The 14,389-nt window shown below is 46.0% G+C and overlaps 1 protein-coding gene and 1 non-coding gene across 2 annotated transcripts; one reads left to right on the top strand and one right to left on the bottom strand.

Moving 5' to 3' along the window:
* Positions 1-73, bottom strand: trnaf-gaa (transfer RNA phenylalanine (anticodon GAA)). The gene has a single exon. It is a non-coding gene; the product is annotated as a tRNA-Phe (tRNA).
* A 311-nt stretch (positions 74-384) lies between these two features.
* On the top strand, positions 385-6,617 carry rpn1 (ribophorin I). Its single transcript, XM_076751507.1, has 10 exons — positions 385-739; positions 1,477-1,541; positions 1,802-2,108; positions 2,200-2,409; positions 2,504-2,696; positions 3,211-3,310; positions 3,411-3,549; positions 5,004-5,123; positions 5,281-5,526; positions 5,605-6,617. The coding sequence occupies exons 1-10, from the start codon at positions 500-502 to the stop codon at positions 5,785-5,787; spliced, it is 1,803 nt and encodes a 600-aa protein (XP_076607622.1). The 5' UTR covers positions 385-499; the 3' UTR covers positions 5,788-6,617.
* The last annotated feature ends 7,772 nt before the right edge of the window (positions 6,618-14,389 follow it).

Raw genomic sequence — 14,389 nt, 5'->3', positions numbered from 1 at the left:
TGCCGAAACCCGGGATCGAACCAGGGACCTTTAGATCTTCAGTCTAACGCTCTCCCAACTGAGCTATTTCGGCCTGTCCGTGATCGCAAAAAAACCGCATACCACGTGTGTATAGTATGTCGTATTAAACAGAGATTGGGACCAGGGACTCTTAAATCTTCAATTAACTTCAAAGTGACACGGGTGCTATCAGCAAGGCAGAAAAGGTCACTGTCACAGACATTTCATAGTCAGAGTCAAGGCCCTAAATTCAGAGGTAAAACGTTTCACCGTTTGAAAAACCACCATACATTATTGTTTTTCTGTGTGTGTCAGATTTCAGTCACATCCGACGCACAGCGCGTTGTAAAGAGCGCGCCGTGACGCCATCACGTCGGACTGAATGAAGCGTCATCCTTTCTGATGTAGAGCGGCACGGCGGCCTTTCTTTGCTGCTCTACATTTCCCCCAAATCTTTCAGCTGTTATCCCAGTATTAGTGTTCTTTAATTTATTTAGCCATGACTCGGAAGTCGCCACTGCTGGCCGCTTGCTTGCTCCTTCTGGCTGCTCTGAGCTGGGAGGTTTCAGCGGAGGGTTTAGTCAACGAGGAGGTGAAGAGGACAGTGGACTTGAGCACTCATTTAGCCAAGATCACCGCGGAGATCGTGCTGTCCAACCAGGGACACTCTGCCGTCCAGAGCTTCATGTTAGCGGTAGAGGCTGACCTGGCCCCGCACCTGGCGTACATCGGAGCTTCGGTGAGACGAACTTGAGTGAATGAAACAACGCCTGCACCTCTGCATGGAACCGGCTCGCTAGCTTTAGCTTGTTAGCTACTGTATAGTAAACTTAGGCGACACATATATCGGCTGTGTGCTGCTTTCAGATGTTGCATTTTTCTGTTAAATTGACGGGGGTAGTAGTGCACGGGTTGATAGCATGCTACTATATAATGCTACAGTGTGTTCATTGAATGCATGGACTGACAGCTATTAGCTAGGGTTACGTGATGTCGTTCAGTGTGGTCCTGTGGGCAGTGAGCTCTGCAAGCTCCGAAGTCAAACGGCCACAGTTAACCAAGAGTAGCTACTATTTCAAGATGTACATTGCTCAGTGCAAGGTGTTAGCCTCAGCTGAGTTGCTGTGAGCGCAAATGTACCGAACAGTTCGACTAAGATTAGATAAATTCATTTAGAATTGCTAAGGATGTGGGTAACAGGACGTTAACTTCCGCAGCGGCGCACGCTCTGTCAGTGACTGAATGACACGTATGCGCTGGGCAGCTCACTTCCGCGTGTGACTGCGCAGGCCTGCCCCCTCCACTGCCAATGAGCCGGGTTCAGTAGTCTGTTTATGGACAGTAATAAGTTATACATGGTCACTTCAAGGAACTATTATCCATTGCATTATAAACCTTTCACTCAGCCAGCTATTTGCTTGTAAGTGTTTTAATGCTTAAATGAGAGAGAATGCCTAAACCACCATGTTTCCTCAGGTGAAGGGTGATGAGGAGGAAGATGGCACACTTGAGCTCCAACAGACGTTGATTCCAGGCCAAAGGTGAGAGATCAGATTCTAACATTGTCATCTAAAAGGACTGTCACACCTGTATAAACAGCTAAACTGATGGAAACCCACCACATCAATGTTGCATTTGAACAATTAGTTGTGTCTGAGTGGCATTCATGATGGAATTTTTAACCTTAAGCCCAGGACACACAAGATCAGGGCTGTTGTCCCACAGCAGCAGCATAAACATCATCATGTAAATGTGTCTCGCCCATGACCCTCTCTGTCATGTCTCATCTGTTCCCATATAGCGGTCAGTTTTACAAAGTGCAGCTGCCCTCAGGTCTGGCAGCTGGTGCTCAGCTGAAAGCGAAGGTGGAGATGACATTCAGCCACGTGCTGAAGCCTTTCCCCACACATGTCACTCAGGCCGAGCGCCAGCTGGTGGTCTTTCAGGGGAACCACTACCTGTACTCCCCTTACCCCACCCGCAGCCAGACCACACGTGTCCGTCTGGCCTCCAAGACTGTGGAGAGCTACACCAAGCTGGGCAACCCCAGCAAGAACGATGAGATCATTGAGTACGGACCCTTCCGCGACGTGGCTCCGTTCAGCGAGGTACAGCTCTGACCTGATCTGATGAGCTTCGATTGAAGCTGCTAGAACGTTGCTAAAGCATCCTGTGTTTTGCTTGTTGTCTGCTGTCCAGGATACGATGAAGATCCATTATGAAAACAACACACCCTTCCTCACCATCAGCAGCATCACTCGCACCATTGAAGTGTCTCACTGGGGTAACATTGCTGTGGAAGAGACCATCGACTTGAGGCACACAGGAGCCGTCCTGAAGGGGCCTTTTTCACGTTACGATTATCAGCGTCAGTCAGACAGCGGCATCTCGTCTGTCAAATCCTTCAAGGTGTTTTCTTGTACACAAACCAGTGTTGCCTGACATGTTTTTGCTTTTAAGGTGATGGTGATGACAATGACTACGTATGCGTTCTCCTCAACAGACTATCCTTCCCGCCTCGGCCCAGGACGTCTACTACAGAGATGAGATTGGCAACATCTCGACCTCCCATCTGCAGGTTCTGGATGACTCTGTGGAGGTGGAGATCAGGCCTCGCTTCCCCTTGTTCGGAGGATGGAAGACGCACTACATCATTGGCTACAATCTGCCCAGCTATGAGTACCTTTATACCCTGGGTGAGTTGATTTCTGATAACACTAAAGCTTCCTTTCCGCCAAGCTGTTCATTTCAGTTTGTTGCATCCCGTTTTTTTGTTATCCCTCTGCTGAGGTTCCAAGCGAGCTAAGATGATACTAAAAGGCGGAGTCCTGGGCTCGTGTTTTTTTGCATGCAGGCTTTTCTTAAACAAAGCTTGTCTCCTTGTTAGAATAAACAACCAGTACTGAGAAGAAAGAACATTAGATGTCCTCCACTGTGTTCTTGTTATAAGAGTAGTGTAGCTCAGTGTTTAATGTGTGTGCAAAGCAAGTGTGTGAGTGAGTAGCAGCTTAACTAACCCAAACACTGGATAAACTTGGATTCCTACCCATGTTCTGATGGACCACTCAAAGCTGAGAGGAAGGGGAAAATTTGAGAACAAACCAGTGTGTTGCTCAGGGGCGTCATGATGTGAACCCAGGCTTCTCATTTAGACACGTCCTTCACGTCCTGTTATGTGTTGCTAACATGTCACATGTTTTTATCGTCTAGGTGACCAGTATGCGCTGAAGATGAGACTAGTCGACCATGTGTATGACGACCAGGTCATTGACTCCCTCACTGTGAAAATCATCCTGCCAGAGGGAGCCAGGTCAGTGTTTGCAAGGAAATCTCCACTTTGTTGTGATGAGAAGAGATTTTTGCAGTGCTTGATGCTGATTTCTCATATTTTCCCTGTCATGTCCCATCAGAAACATCCACGTGGACACACCTTACAAAATTGATCGCATGCCAAACCAGCTGCACTACACGTATCTGGATACGTTTGGCCGACCAGTGCTGGTTGCCACCAAGAGCAACCTGGTGGAGCATCACATTCAGGATGTTGTGGTAAGTTTTTTTTTTTTTTTCTAGCTTTCATAAATGTGACAAACAAAGTGTTCTAAGAAGCAGCTTTACTGAGTTCTCTGGAGTCTGCTGAATAAAAGCAGGAACAGGTTGTTGTTGTTGTTGTTGTTTTTAACATTAGTCCTTGTTCCAGACTTGAGGTTTTTCAGCAAAGATGTTCAGATAAATTGGTAAACTTGCTTTGTGGAACAAGGCTCAGGAAAGCCTCACTGTAGCTAAATTACCAGTATGTGTACATTTGTGGGATATTATGAATATGACGGTGCTGTTAATGTTATGTATGCATTGCCATACTTACTTAAGATTCAAAGAAAAACATGCAATGTCTAGATACTTGAGAAGCTTTAAGGTTTTGTGTTGTTACTTCATGTGTGACTTCATTCATCATTGACCGAGTTGTAATTTATTAATATTTAGTCTTGAAACTAACTAATGAATCCAGTAATTGCTTCAGCATCAGAAACAGGGTTATTTAGCTCTCTGAAGGTCATGTTTCAGTTTAGAGACAGAGCATCTCTTCCAGGGCGCCCCTGTGGCTTATAGGTTAAGACACAGACCAGTGACCCCCACATTCCTGACTCTAGCATGGCTGGGGACCTTTGTTCTGTGTCGTTCACCATTTCTCTCCCCTCATTTCCTCTCATCTCTCTGCCATAAAGGCATAAAATACCAAAGGAAAGAAAACATTGAAAAAAGCCTTTCAGTCAGATACATGCTTTTGCGCCGACCTTTTATGTTTATATTCAAACACGCCGCCGACATCTCTGGGCCCGAGCTCATCTGAGATGGACTAACACAAAGTGGAAAAGTGGTCTGTGGTCCGATGAGTCCACATTTCAAGCTGTTTGGAAACGATGGGCGTCGTGTCCTCCGGGCTAAAGATGAAAAGGACCATCCAGATTGTTACCAGCACCAAGTTCAAAAGCCGGCATCTGTGATTGTATGGGGGTGTGTTAGTGCCCATGGTTTGGGTAACTTGCACATCTGTGAAGGGACCATTAGTGCTGGAAGGTACATACAGATTTTGGAACAACATATGCTGCTATCCAGATGACGTCTCTCTCAGGGACGTCCCTGCTTATTTCAAGACAATGTCAAGCCACACTGTGCATGTATGTATGCGGGTACTCAGCTGGCCTGCCTGCAGTCCAGACCCATTAAAAGTGTGTGGTGCATTATGAAGAGCAAAATACGACGACAGAGATCTGAGTGTTGGTAAAAGAAAAGCTGATGCAACACAGTTAGAATGAGAGTATATTTACAAAACAAGGCTTTAAAACATCTTGTCTTTGTACTGTTTTCAATTGAATATAGATCGAAAAGGATGGACTGTGATGGGGAAAGACTTCAGCCTCACTGGATTTACCTCACAATTCTGTGAATTTGAGTTGTACTGTGTTCAGATCTGAACTGATAAACCTCTTTGTGATTACCAGGTTCATTATAACTTCAATAAGATCCTGATGCTGCAGGAGCCTCTCTTGGTCGTAGGAGCCTTCTACATCCTCTTCTTCACTGTCATCATCTATGTCCGCCTGGACTTTGCTATCACAAAGGTATGACAGCATTCATGTGTTTCTATGAAGGGAGCCTGGTTCCTGTTTGCCTCATTTGTCCTTCCTCCCTTTGGCAGATATTCTGCATGCTTCTCTCTTTGTTCAGTTCTTGCCACTTCATGTGTTTTAAATCAGTTTTTACGTCATTCTTCTACAGGACCCCGCGGCTGAGGTACGTATGAAGGTGGCCTCCATCACGGAACAGGTGCTGACTCTGGTCAACAAGCGTCTGGGTCTGTACCGACACATGGACGAGGTGGTCAACCGCTACAAGCAGTCCCGCGACACCGGGGCGCTCAACAGCGGCCGGAAGACTCTGGAGGCCGACCACCGCGCTCTCACCAACGAGATCAGCTCGCTGCAGGCCCGCCTCAAAGCCGAGGGCTCCGACTTGGCCGATAAGGTGAGTTACGCGTGATTGAATTGTCACCGATTAACCTGCACGCGCAGGTGAGGCTCACTCCACTCTCTGCGCTCTCAGGTCGGGGAGGTGCAGAAGCTGGACGGCCAGGTGAAGGAGCTGGTGTGTCGCTCCTGCCAGGAGGCGGAGCGGCTGGTGGCGGGCAAGGTCAAGAAGGAGGCTTACATCGAGAGCGAGAAGACTCTGACCAGCAAGAGACAGGAGCTCGTCAGCCGCATCGACAGTCTGCTGGATGCCCTCTAAACTACTCCTGCCACAAGAGCACACAGACACAGATGCACGCACGCCCCCCCCACCCCCCCACCCCCCCAGCTACAACACGCAGCCGACTATTTGTATGTATGAGAATGACATAAAATGTGACTCAAATGCTTCCGCTTTTTTCTTTTTTTAACCATCCCTGAACCCAGACATGGACTGTTAGCGTCTCATCTTCTGGTAGTGATGGGTTCATCTTGTGCCTCTGTGCCTTGGGATAAACTCGAGGTCACTGTGTGCTCAGCTCTCATGACTTTTGGCTTTTTTGTTGGTCTGTTTTTGAGTTTGTTGAGCTCCATTCAAACTTTGTCACACCTTGCGCAGACTTGACACTTAATTCTCATATTCACATCTGGACTTTGTATCCCCCTCCCTTTGAGTATGTATGGTTGTGGGATTTTTTTTTTTTTTAAACGAGTAGCTGAAGGGCCCGAGTGTTTTCGGTCTCATGTCTTTACTCACATACGCCGTGTTCTAAGGTTGAATCTTCTCGTTCTTAAGTCTTTTCCAATCTTATCTCTTTTGCACTTCCAACTTTTTTCTACTCGCCCCGATTTACATTTATGTTCGAATGAATATGAAGCTCTGATTCTGTGTCATCCCAAATGCTTGTTTTTGATGTTCATCAGTCATATTTTCTACATTTTTTATGATTTTTTTTTTTTTTTTAAAGTGGTGTTTTTTGACCATGAGATTAGTGAATACATGAGATTAGATTGTGTGAGAAAAGACAGGGGAGATGGGACACGGATGTTTGTGAAATGGGCAATGATACGAAAAGCTGTCAAATTTGAAATAAAGTTTTGAGAAACTGATCATTTAGTATGTTTTTTAGATGACGAAGATGATATGCCTATTTCTGACGTGTTTTCGAGAAGCAGTTCCCATAGTTCGTCAAAAGAGGGTGCAATTTTGTCAAGAATCACCACTTCACCATATTGGAGGGTTTTTTTTCCCCACTTCAGCAAAACTGCCCTGCATTTTGACCCAGTCAGTGCCATTATACTGACATACAGATAAAAGTATGGCATCCTAACATCCCAAAATAAAAATCAGCTACATTTGCACTATGACCGGTGCCTCCTTTTAAATCTGGCACCTCAGAGGGACTTTCCAGCACATTGTTGCATTCCTTGTTTCACAGTAACCCCACCTATCACCCTCTCCTCCCCAGTCGGCAGAGCAGCCGACCTGCCTCCATCGCAGTCGGAGCCCAGGACAAACATAAGGGTCAGACTGAGGTCATCGCTTTCCCTCTGAGGTCACCAGGGGTCCTGGCAGGTCATTTCCTGCTCCATAATAACAGGCCCCGTTCCCCTCACAATGATAATGTTAACATATTGTATGTGCCATACAATAATCATTCTGAAAATACACAGCAGGGGGAAAGCAAAGACAATGTCTGTTAGCACTGATGCTCGGTCCTGGTGAAAGGCCACACAATGGCATTTTTGTTAGAGTGTTTGGGCTTGAGTGGAGATTTGGAGCAGTGAGAGTTCGGAGAGCCGCCGAGTCTCATTCTCTCAGCAGAGCACAGCAGGCGGACTGCTGCCACTCACACACGTCCACCTCGACACCAAACCACTGAGCTCACGTCTGCTTGCCACTCTGTATTGATGCTATCAGGTCAGTCTGTGAGTTTGAATGTTGGACTGACGTGACTGAAGGATTCCTTTGGGGACTGAAAACTCGTTTAAAATTCGTGGATTTGGGAGATTTTCTAGAATGAATCATTGGCCTTGAGCATACGTTCTTTAAAATAATAGAGAACCTGCATTAATCAGTATTCTTAAGCCCTCTGGCCTGTTCCCCATCCTGAGATCAACTCTGTGATGGAGAGTCAAAGTGACACCGCTGTAGTCGGAACATGAATGTCACCAGGATTTCTGGACCAGGTCTGTCTGTATCAAATGACTACAAATGATATTTCAGACTTCTGTCAAAGCTAACATAAAAATTATGCCTCTACTCACAGTCTAGACACATAAAGTTTGTGTTTAAGCCATTTATCAAATGTCTTTGAAATGAAACTTAAAGAGAGCATCTAAAGTGTTGAGTTGGTTGAGAGTGGGTGGTTGCTTTCCAGAAACAGAGCTGAGCATACGGCTTTGGATTGACTGTACAATATAACACTGGTCATGATGACCAATATGTAATCTGAAGCAATACACAAAATTAAGAACAGGTTAGGAGGACCACACCTTTTGCATGCTAAGACGCCACCTCTAACAGCAGCATCCCCTTTGTGATAATTGTCACTGGAGATATTAAGCAACAATATCGCACAGATAAAATGACTTTAAAATATTCAATTACTAAGATCTTGGAGCATCAAAACTGATTACTGACTGATATATTTAATTACAGGTTATCTTCAGCTAAGGCTGTCTGACCAGCTCGCCTTGACTCGCTGCAGTGCACTCACAATGTTTGTGTCTTCCTCTCTTCTTACAAAATCTGCACGCTTGTTTTTTAAACTGCATACTTGTCTGGCATAATATTTTATTGTTCCTGACGGCATAATTTATGGTAAAACAGATGTCAAACAGTTTGATTCTGGTTTTAAATTTAACCAAATACGTTTGGCTTTTCATTCTCAGAGCACACACATGATTAATTAATGTGATGATCATCTGTGGATAAGCAGGAGTAAATCGCTTTATTCCCTCAGTAAAGACTTTCTTCACTCCTAAGGGTAGCCTGTTCTTAAGGCTAAGAGGCTGAGAAGGGTCTAAAGTCATAACTTAATCTAAAATAGGCTACATTTGAGCCCTTCAGTTTCATGAAGCCTTTGCAAAGTCTTTGAATTTTATGTCAGAGCGACGCTGTTCTGCAGCATCGTACTGCTGGACCTCCATCACTGAACATGGCTGGACCTGAAGGCTTATGTCATTACACAAAGGTTTGTTGATGCATTTGCTTCCCCAGTTGGCTGTTATGTCACTGACAGGGCATCGCCTTGTGTGGCATTGGGGTTTGCTTGACTGGCCCTACAGTCTTTTCAGTTCGAGACCTGTCCCCTGGCCCAGGATGTGATTACCGGTTGCAGAAGAACTGCGGTTTATCTGTTGGCGTAAGCCGAGCAGAATACTGTTAAACCGGAATTCATGTGCAGCACTGTATCCTGATGTGGCAAACCGTGTGTGTGAGTGTGAGTGTGTGTGTTTGAGGTGGATGAGGGGGGTTTGTGCAGGGTGCTGGACTGGTTGGGCCATGTGGTTGAGCTGTCATGGGCCACCCTCAGGCATGAAGTTGATTATTATCTTCCTTTCCTGAAGTATAGTAAAGATACAGAGTGTGTTCTTTCTTTATCTGCCAGAAAAAAAAAAAGAATATGTAGGGAAAAAAAAGTGCAGTCAAACTAGGTATCAGTTGAATCCACAAGCCCTGGGTCTTGTGACGTGGTGGTGATTGATTACATTGAGGGCTCACCTGCAGTACTCTCCCTCTTAATCTTTCTCGCTCTAAAATACACACACACACGCAGAGGCAGAAGTCACCAGTCAGGGAACAATATCCTGCTCAGAAGACCCTTCACAGCACACTCTCATAAATCACTGAGACAGAGCCACCACCCTCACTGTCAGCATGTTATTATGCACGCACACGCACTCAGGTCCACGTTCCTCTCGACAGACGTTCATTCAATTCAGTCAATCCTGCTTGCCGGCCATAAAAGGATGTCATTGAAAAGAAGAAATATGACTCGAATCTAAACTCAGAACTTGCCCTCAAACACACCTCACCTGCGCTGATTCCCTCTGGCTCTGCTTAAAACACACGTTCCTCACAACGGCCGCTCTGTGTCCCGCTCTGCCCTGGCCCTCTGCACCGGCCATTCCTCAGTGACAGGCTGCCGGGATGAGAGGTTCTGAAGGGCGAGGTGAGGGATGGATGAAAGCCCCCGCGGCTGAGGTCCCGGGGCCCTGCGTCCTGTGCAGGTGGCAGGTGTGATCTGGCCGGGTGCAGAAGCGTGAGGGTGAGGAAGAGGAGGACAATGAAGGCGTCTGTGGCCCTCGATGCAGCTGCAGGAGGCGGGGAGGAGCAGGGCTGACAGATGAGACGGTCAGACAGGCGGAGGAAAGGAAGGACAGCATAGGTAGCGCAAAAGATGGAGATGGGACTTCAAACGGAGGATTGGGCCCCGGGTGCAGAGAGACACATTCTTGTCTGGCATGGAGGAGGTGGGGACAGAGGGAGAGCAGGAAAGATGGATGGCACAGAAAAGGCGAGCATCAAAGTCCTCAGTCGGGCTCCTCTCTTGCAGATGTTTACATCACGTGCACTTTTGCTCAAAGCCTCTGTGCTCTGCTTATATCTGTGTGCATATTGATGTCAACCTCCCTCTCTGTATGGATTTGTATCGATGAGACAGTAATCCTCTTCCCTTGCCGCCCTTGTGTGCAACTGTCCACAGCTCCCACTAAGACCCAGTGATCTCTGCCACATGGCGCTCCATCAAAGCACTGATGGTCACGCCTCTCAGGGCAAGTTTTGCCAAAAAATGCACCCACATGGCTCATATATGTCCTCAGTGCAGAGGATAAGCGGCAGATGAAGGTCTAACGCCACTTCACACTTTGTATCATCTTGGATCACATGAAGGCGAGTGAAACAAAGCTGCGCTCTGTTAAAAAGCACTCCCGTCTGAGCGTGTGCACAGACACACACACACGTTTCCTACTTTCTCTATCGGACCTGATTAGAGTGACAGGGGCACTTCCCATTGGCTGTGAGAGTGGCCCTCTCCTTCCCAGGGCAGCCAATTTCCCCTACTCCAGAGCTGATAGGAAACTTTGATTGTCCACTGAGCTCAGGAGAGACAAAGAGATTTTTCCTCTTGCAATCCACATATCGCTCCATCACATCTCCACCTACAATCTCCCTCCTCACTTGCTCTCTCCTCCTCTCCTCTGCCATCTCTCCCTCTTGAATTTTCTTCCCTTATTTCCACTTGTGTGTTGTGGGCTGCTGAAAGTGAGTCCATTAAACTGGCACTGACTGCTTTGATGGGCAGGAAGTTTCACTTCATGTGGTGACATCTGCATCCTGTGACACAATCCTAGCCTGCATGCATGATCTACTGTCTCTGCTTACCACTGTCCTCTAATAGTATTCCTAGAATTTAATGCTGTGAGCACAGGCAGATGCTGCTAAAAGCATTTGCATACTGGTATGTGCTGGTGTTGGGTGCGAAGTGAACCGAGAAAGGGGGAGCGAACAGAATAAGCAAGGCGTCTAAACATGTGGAGGGAGCCAACAGGAAACATCACCCTCTTTCTCTCTCCACCCGATGCCGGCCCTCCCTGAGAACACGCTTCCTGTCAGAGCTCCTCTAACTTCCTGTCCAGCCACCGGGAATCCCAGCTGGAACATTCCAGCTGTGCAACAGTCTCCCTCCCACTCTGACCTGCTAGATTATGACAGTCTCTTACTTGCTCAATCCCTCAGAGTCATTCATGCAAATATATGTGGCACACGCACAGGGGACTGCTCTTGTGGTGCTACTGCAGCCTCTCCTCGCCAGGGGTCGCTATATAACAGCACATTTCCTCCAGCGCGACTTGGCTGCGTCTCTCCTGCAGTGTGAAGCCTCTGTGCTGAGGACACTGGGCTCTTCCATCTCCTCAGAAGGCTCTCATTGATATTACTAGTTTTCTTAGCGCAGGGAAATACGCAGTGCCATTAGTATAATGGCACCAAATGAAATTGCGCATGCATGTTTATGAGTGCGCCTTGACGCGGGGGCCACATGGGCTGGAAAAAAGCAGGTTTGGTGACTTTGTGTATGACCTTTTCGGAAAGAGAGCTAATCCCGAGCTATAATAGACTCCGGGACCGATATGGAAAACTGCTGCACCGTTATCTCGGTTGTCTTGGAGACCATCAGAGCACCGGGGCCGGTGGAGATGCCGCGGTATTAAAAGGGGAGTGTGTGTGTGTCTGTTTGTGTGTATTGGAAAATGTTCTCTTTTTTGTCACAAGTGTCACTCATAAATACTGCATTATGGACATACAACCATTTTTTTCCTCTCACTTTTGACCTGCAGCATTATTTTTTTCCCCAGCGCGTTGAAATTACTGATTCCATTTTAGAGACATAAGGAAAAAGGTCAGTCATGCAAGTGAATGAGGGGTGGGGTGGGGGGGGGGGGGGGGGGTGTGCTCGGCTCGTTATTCGTTCAATTAAACCGCTCTCGCTGGACATCAATTAAAAAATGTGGGTCTTCTGCGTCCTAAACTAGAGCAAACGCACTGTTAAGCAGTTGCCACAGCAATTTCTTTAGCTGTGATAACACAGGCCTAATGTGAGGCCCGCGTGCTCTGAGAGGAGTGGGCCCACTGACCAGACAAAAGCGAATCAGAGAAAACTTGCGGGGCGTGTTAAGCGGCTTAGCCTGTTGTGAAACTGAAGATAATGTTTATCATGTTTAGATGTGTTTATTAGGAGGGAATCATTCTCACAAGTACAATTATAGCTGGAAACCGATCTTATCGCGTTATCTGTATTTTCTGCTGTTATCCAGGCGAGGGAAAGCCTAAAAATATAAAAATCAGAGGCTACTGAAAAATGTTTATCTTCACCTGCTGCACGTTTTTTAATGTGTGGCAGTGTTGTCGTATTTTGTAAAAACTCAAAATGAGCTGCAGCATTCAATATATGGGATTTTCCAAAGGGTGGCGTAAATGTAGCCTAAAGGAGGCTGTACATCCTGGAACAGTAATGGGACTAATCACCTCAGTGATGTAGCCTATGTTTAATATTGCTGGTATTAATATGTAAAGTGTGTGCACCAATAGTCTGGCCAATAAACTCCCTCTATAGCCAAACAGAGCTCATATTGGCAGGAGCGCTGCAGCGCGTAAAACGTGTAAATATTTCTCATTCCCTGCGCCTATCTGTCTCTATCAACCTGCGGGATCCCCCCTCCCTCCCTAAATGATGCATTAGATGCATTGAATGTATTTGTTGTGCAAGTTTGAAAAGGCGGCGATAATCTGGGAGTGAGAGATAAGGAACACCAATTTATTCAGCAGCACTTTGGACCCCGCTTCCAGCCTCGGTCGGTGCTGACACCCCCAGCAGTTTGCTGATAACGATTAGGCCATTTATTATCTTCACAGAGAACAAAGATTGCGTGGTGCCGATGAAATATTACCCCTGGTAATAATCAGAAGGAGAAGGGCCCTGGCATCTAATGCAGTGTGCATATAATATCGTTCCTGACGAAATCCGTGCACGCACGCACGCACGCACACACGCACGGGGAGTCTCGTGCAGAACATGCAGAAAATTGATTAACAACACAAGTGCAAGTACAAACAAATATAAAATTCGGCTATAATGTTGTGAATTTGATTTATTGGTAGAGATAACCTGTCTCTGTAATAATAATAATAATAATAATAATAATAATAATAATAATAATAATAATAATAATAAGAAGAAGAAGAAGAAGAAGAAGAGGAATACATTTGTGGTTGTCAGTTCAACAAATTATTTCCTGACATTGCCGAAAGCAAAATTGTAATTGTAACATTTGTAAACTTTTTTTTTTTTTTTTTTTTTTTTTTTTTTTAATTTAAGTTATTGGACCATCTGCTTTCAACCTGACTGATAACGAATCTGGGTCGGGTCTGAAAGACGGATCACACAGACCTCACTGTCATAATTCTCAACTGTTATATTCTAAGGAACAACTGATTTTAAAAGTCAGAAATGCTGAGTTGTGTTTGCATAGCTTAATTACTTTAAGAGTCAGTAGACAGTTGCCGACATGTTTCAGCTAAAATATGAACCTCATATAAATCGACCAGATAATCAAATAATCACGTCCAATTAATAATGCTGTTGTCAAAGAACCAGACGATGACGGTGCTGGACAAACTTTAAAAAGCGAGATTTGTTTCATGAGTCAGATATCTTGAGGTTATTCGTTATTCATACTGAACCAAGTTGTTGTTTCCGTGGACGTCCATTCGGTGCCAAACGTGGATATTTCGAGCCCTCATATCTTTGCTCTGCTGATTTTAAACACTGAAACAAATGTTATTAATTCAGTCAGACTGCGAATTCACATCTCGGGTTTTTTTTTTTTTTTTTTTTTTTTTTTTTTTTCTCTTTCTCTTCTTTTTGTGTGCGTGTGCACTCTGGGGAGCACGAGCCCCGAGTTGCAGAGGTCCTCGCGCCCCTTGCACCTGCCTGGCTCCAGCGCCGCGCACGAGCCCAGGTCGCGTGCAGGAGATTTTAGGGGCTTTGCATGTTTTACAAAGTTCTTGTTATTGTGTGAGATATAAAGCACAGAAAAGGAGGGAGGGGACCGGGGGGGCAGGGGGGTGGGGTGGGGTGGGGGGTGGGGGGTCATCAATGAAATCTCCGTAAGTCAATTAGGACCGAGGCTGACAGTCTTACGCACAATTTTAACGAGAACAAAAATGAGTCACAGATAAACAAGGTGTCGCCTGGCTTTGGTGCGTTGACTGACTGACAGCCTCAGTTTGCTTTCTGCTGCCTGCGAGCTGCGAAAGTTGGTCGTTTACAACTGCATCCAAACTGCAAACAATGATTGTGCATGCGCTTTTTGCA

Source organism: Chaetodon auriga, chromosome 2, assembly GCF_051107435.1.
Source record: "Chaetodon auriga isolate fChaAug3 chromosome 2, fChaAug3.hap1, whole genome shotgun sequence".
In the NCBI taxonomy this organism is placed as follows: domain Eukaryota; kingdom Metazoa; phylum Chordata; class Actinopteri; order Chaetodontiformes; family Chaetodontidae; genus Chaetodon; species Chaetodon auriga.
Note: the sequence above shows the minus strand (reverse complement) of the source record. Positions and strands in the feature narration are given on the sequence as shown.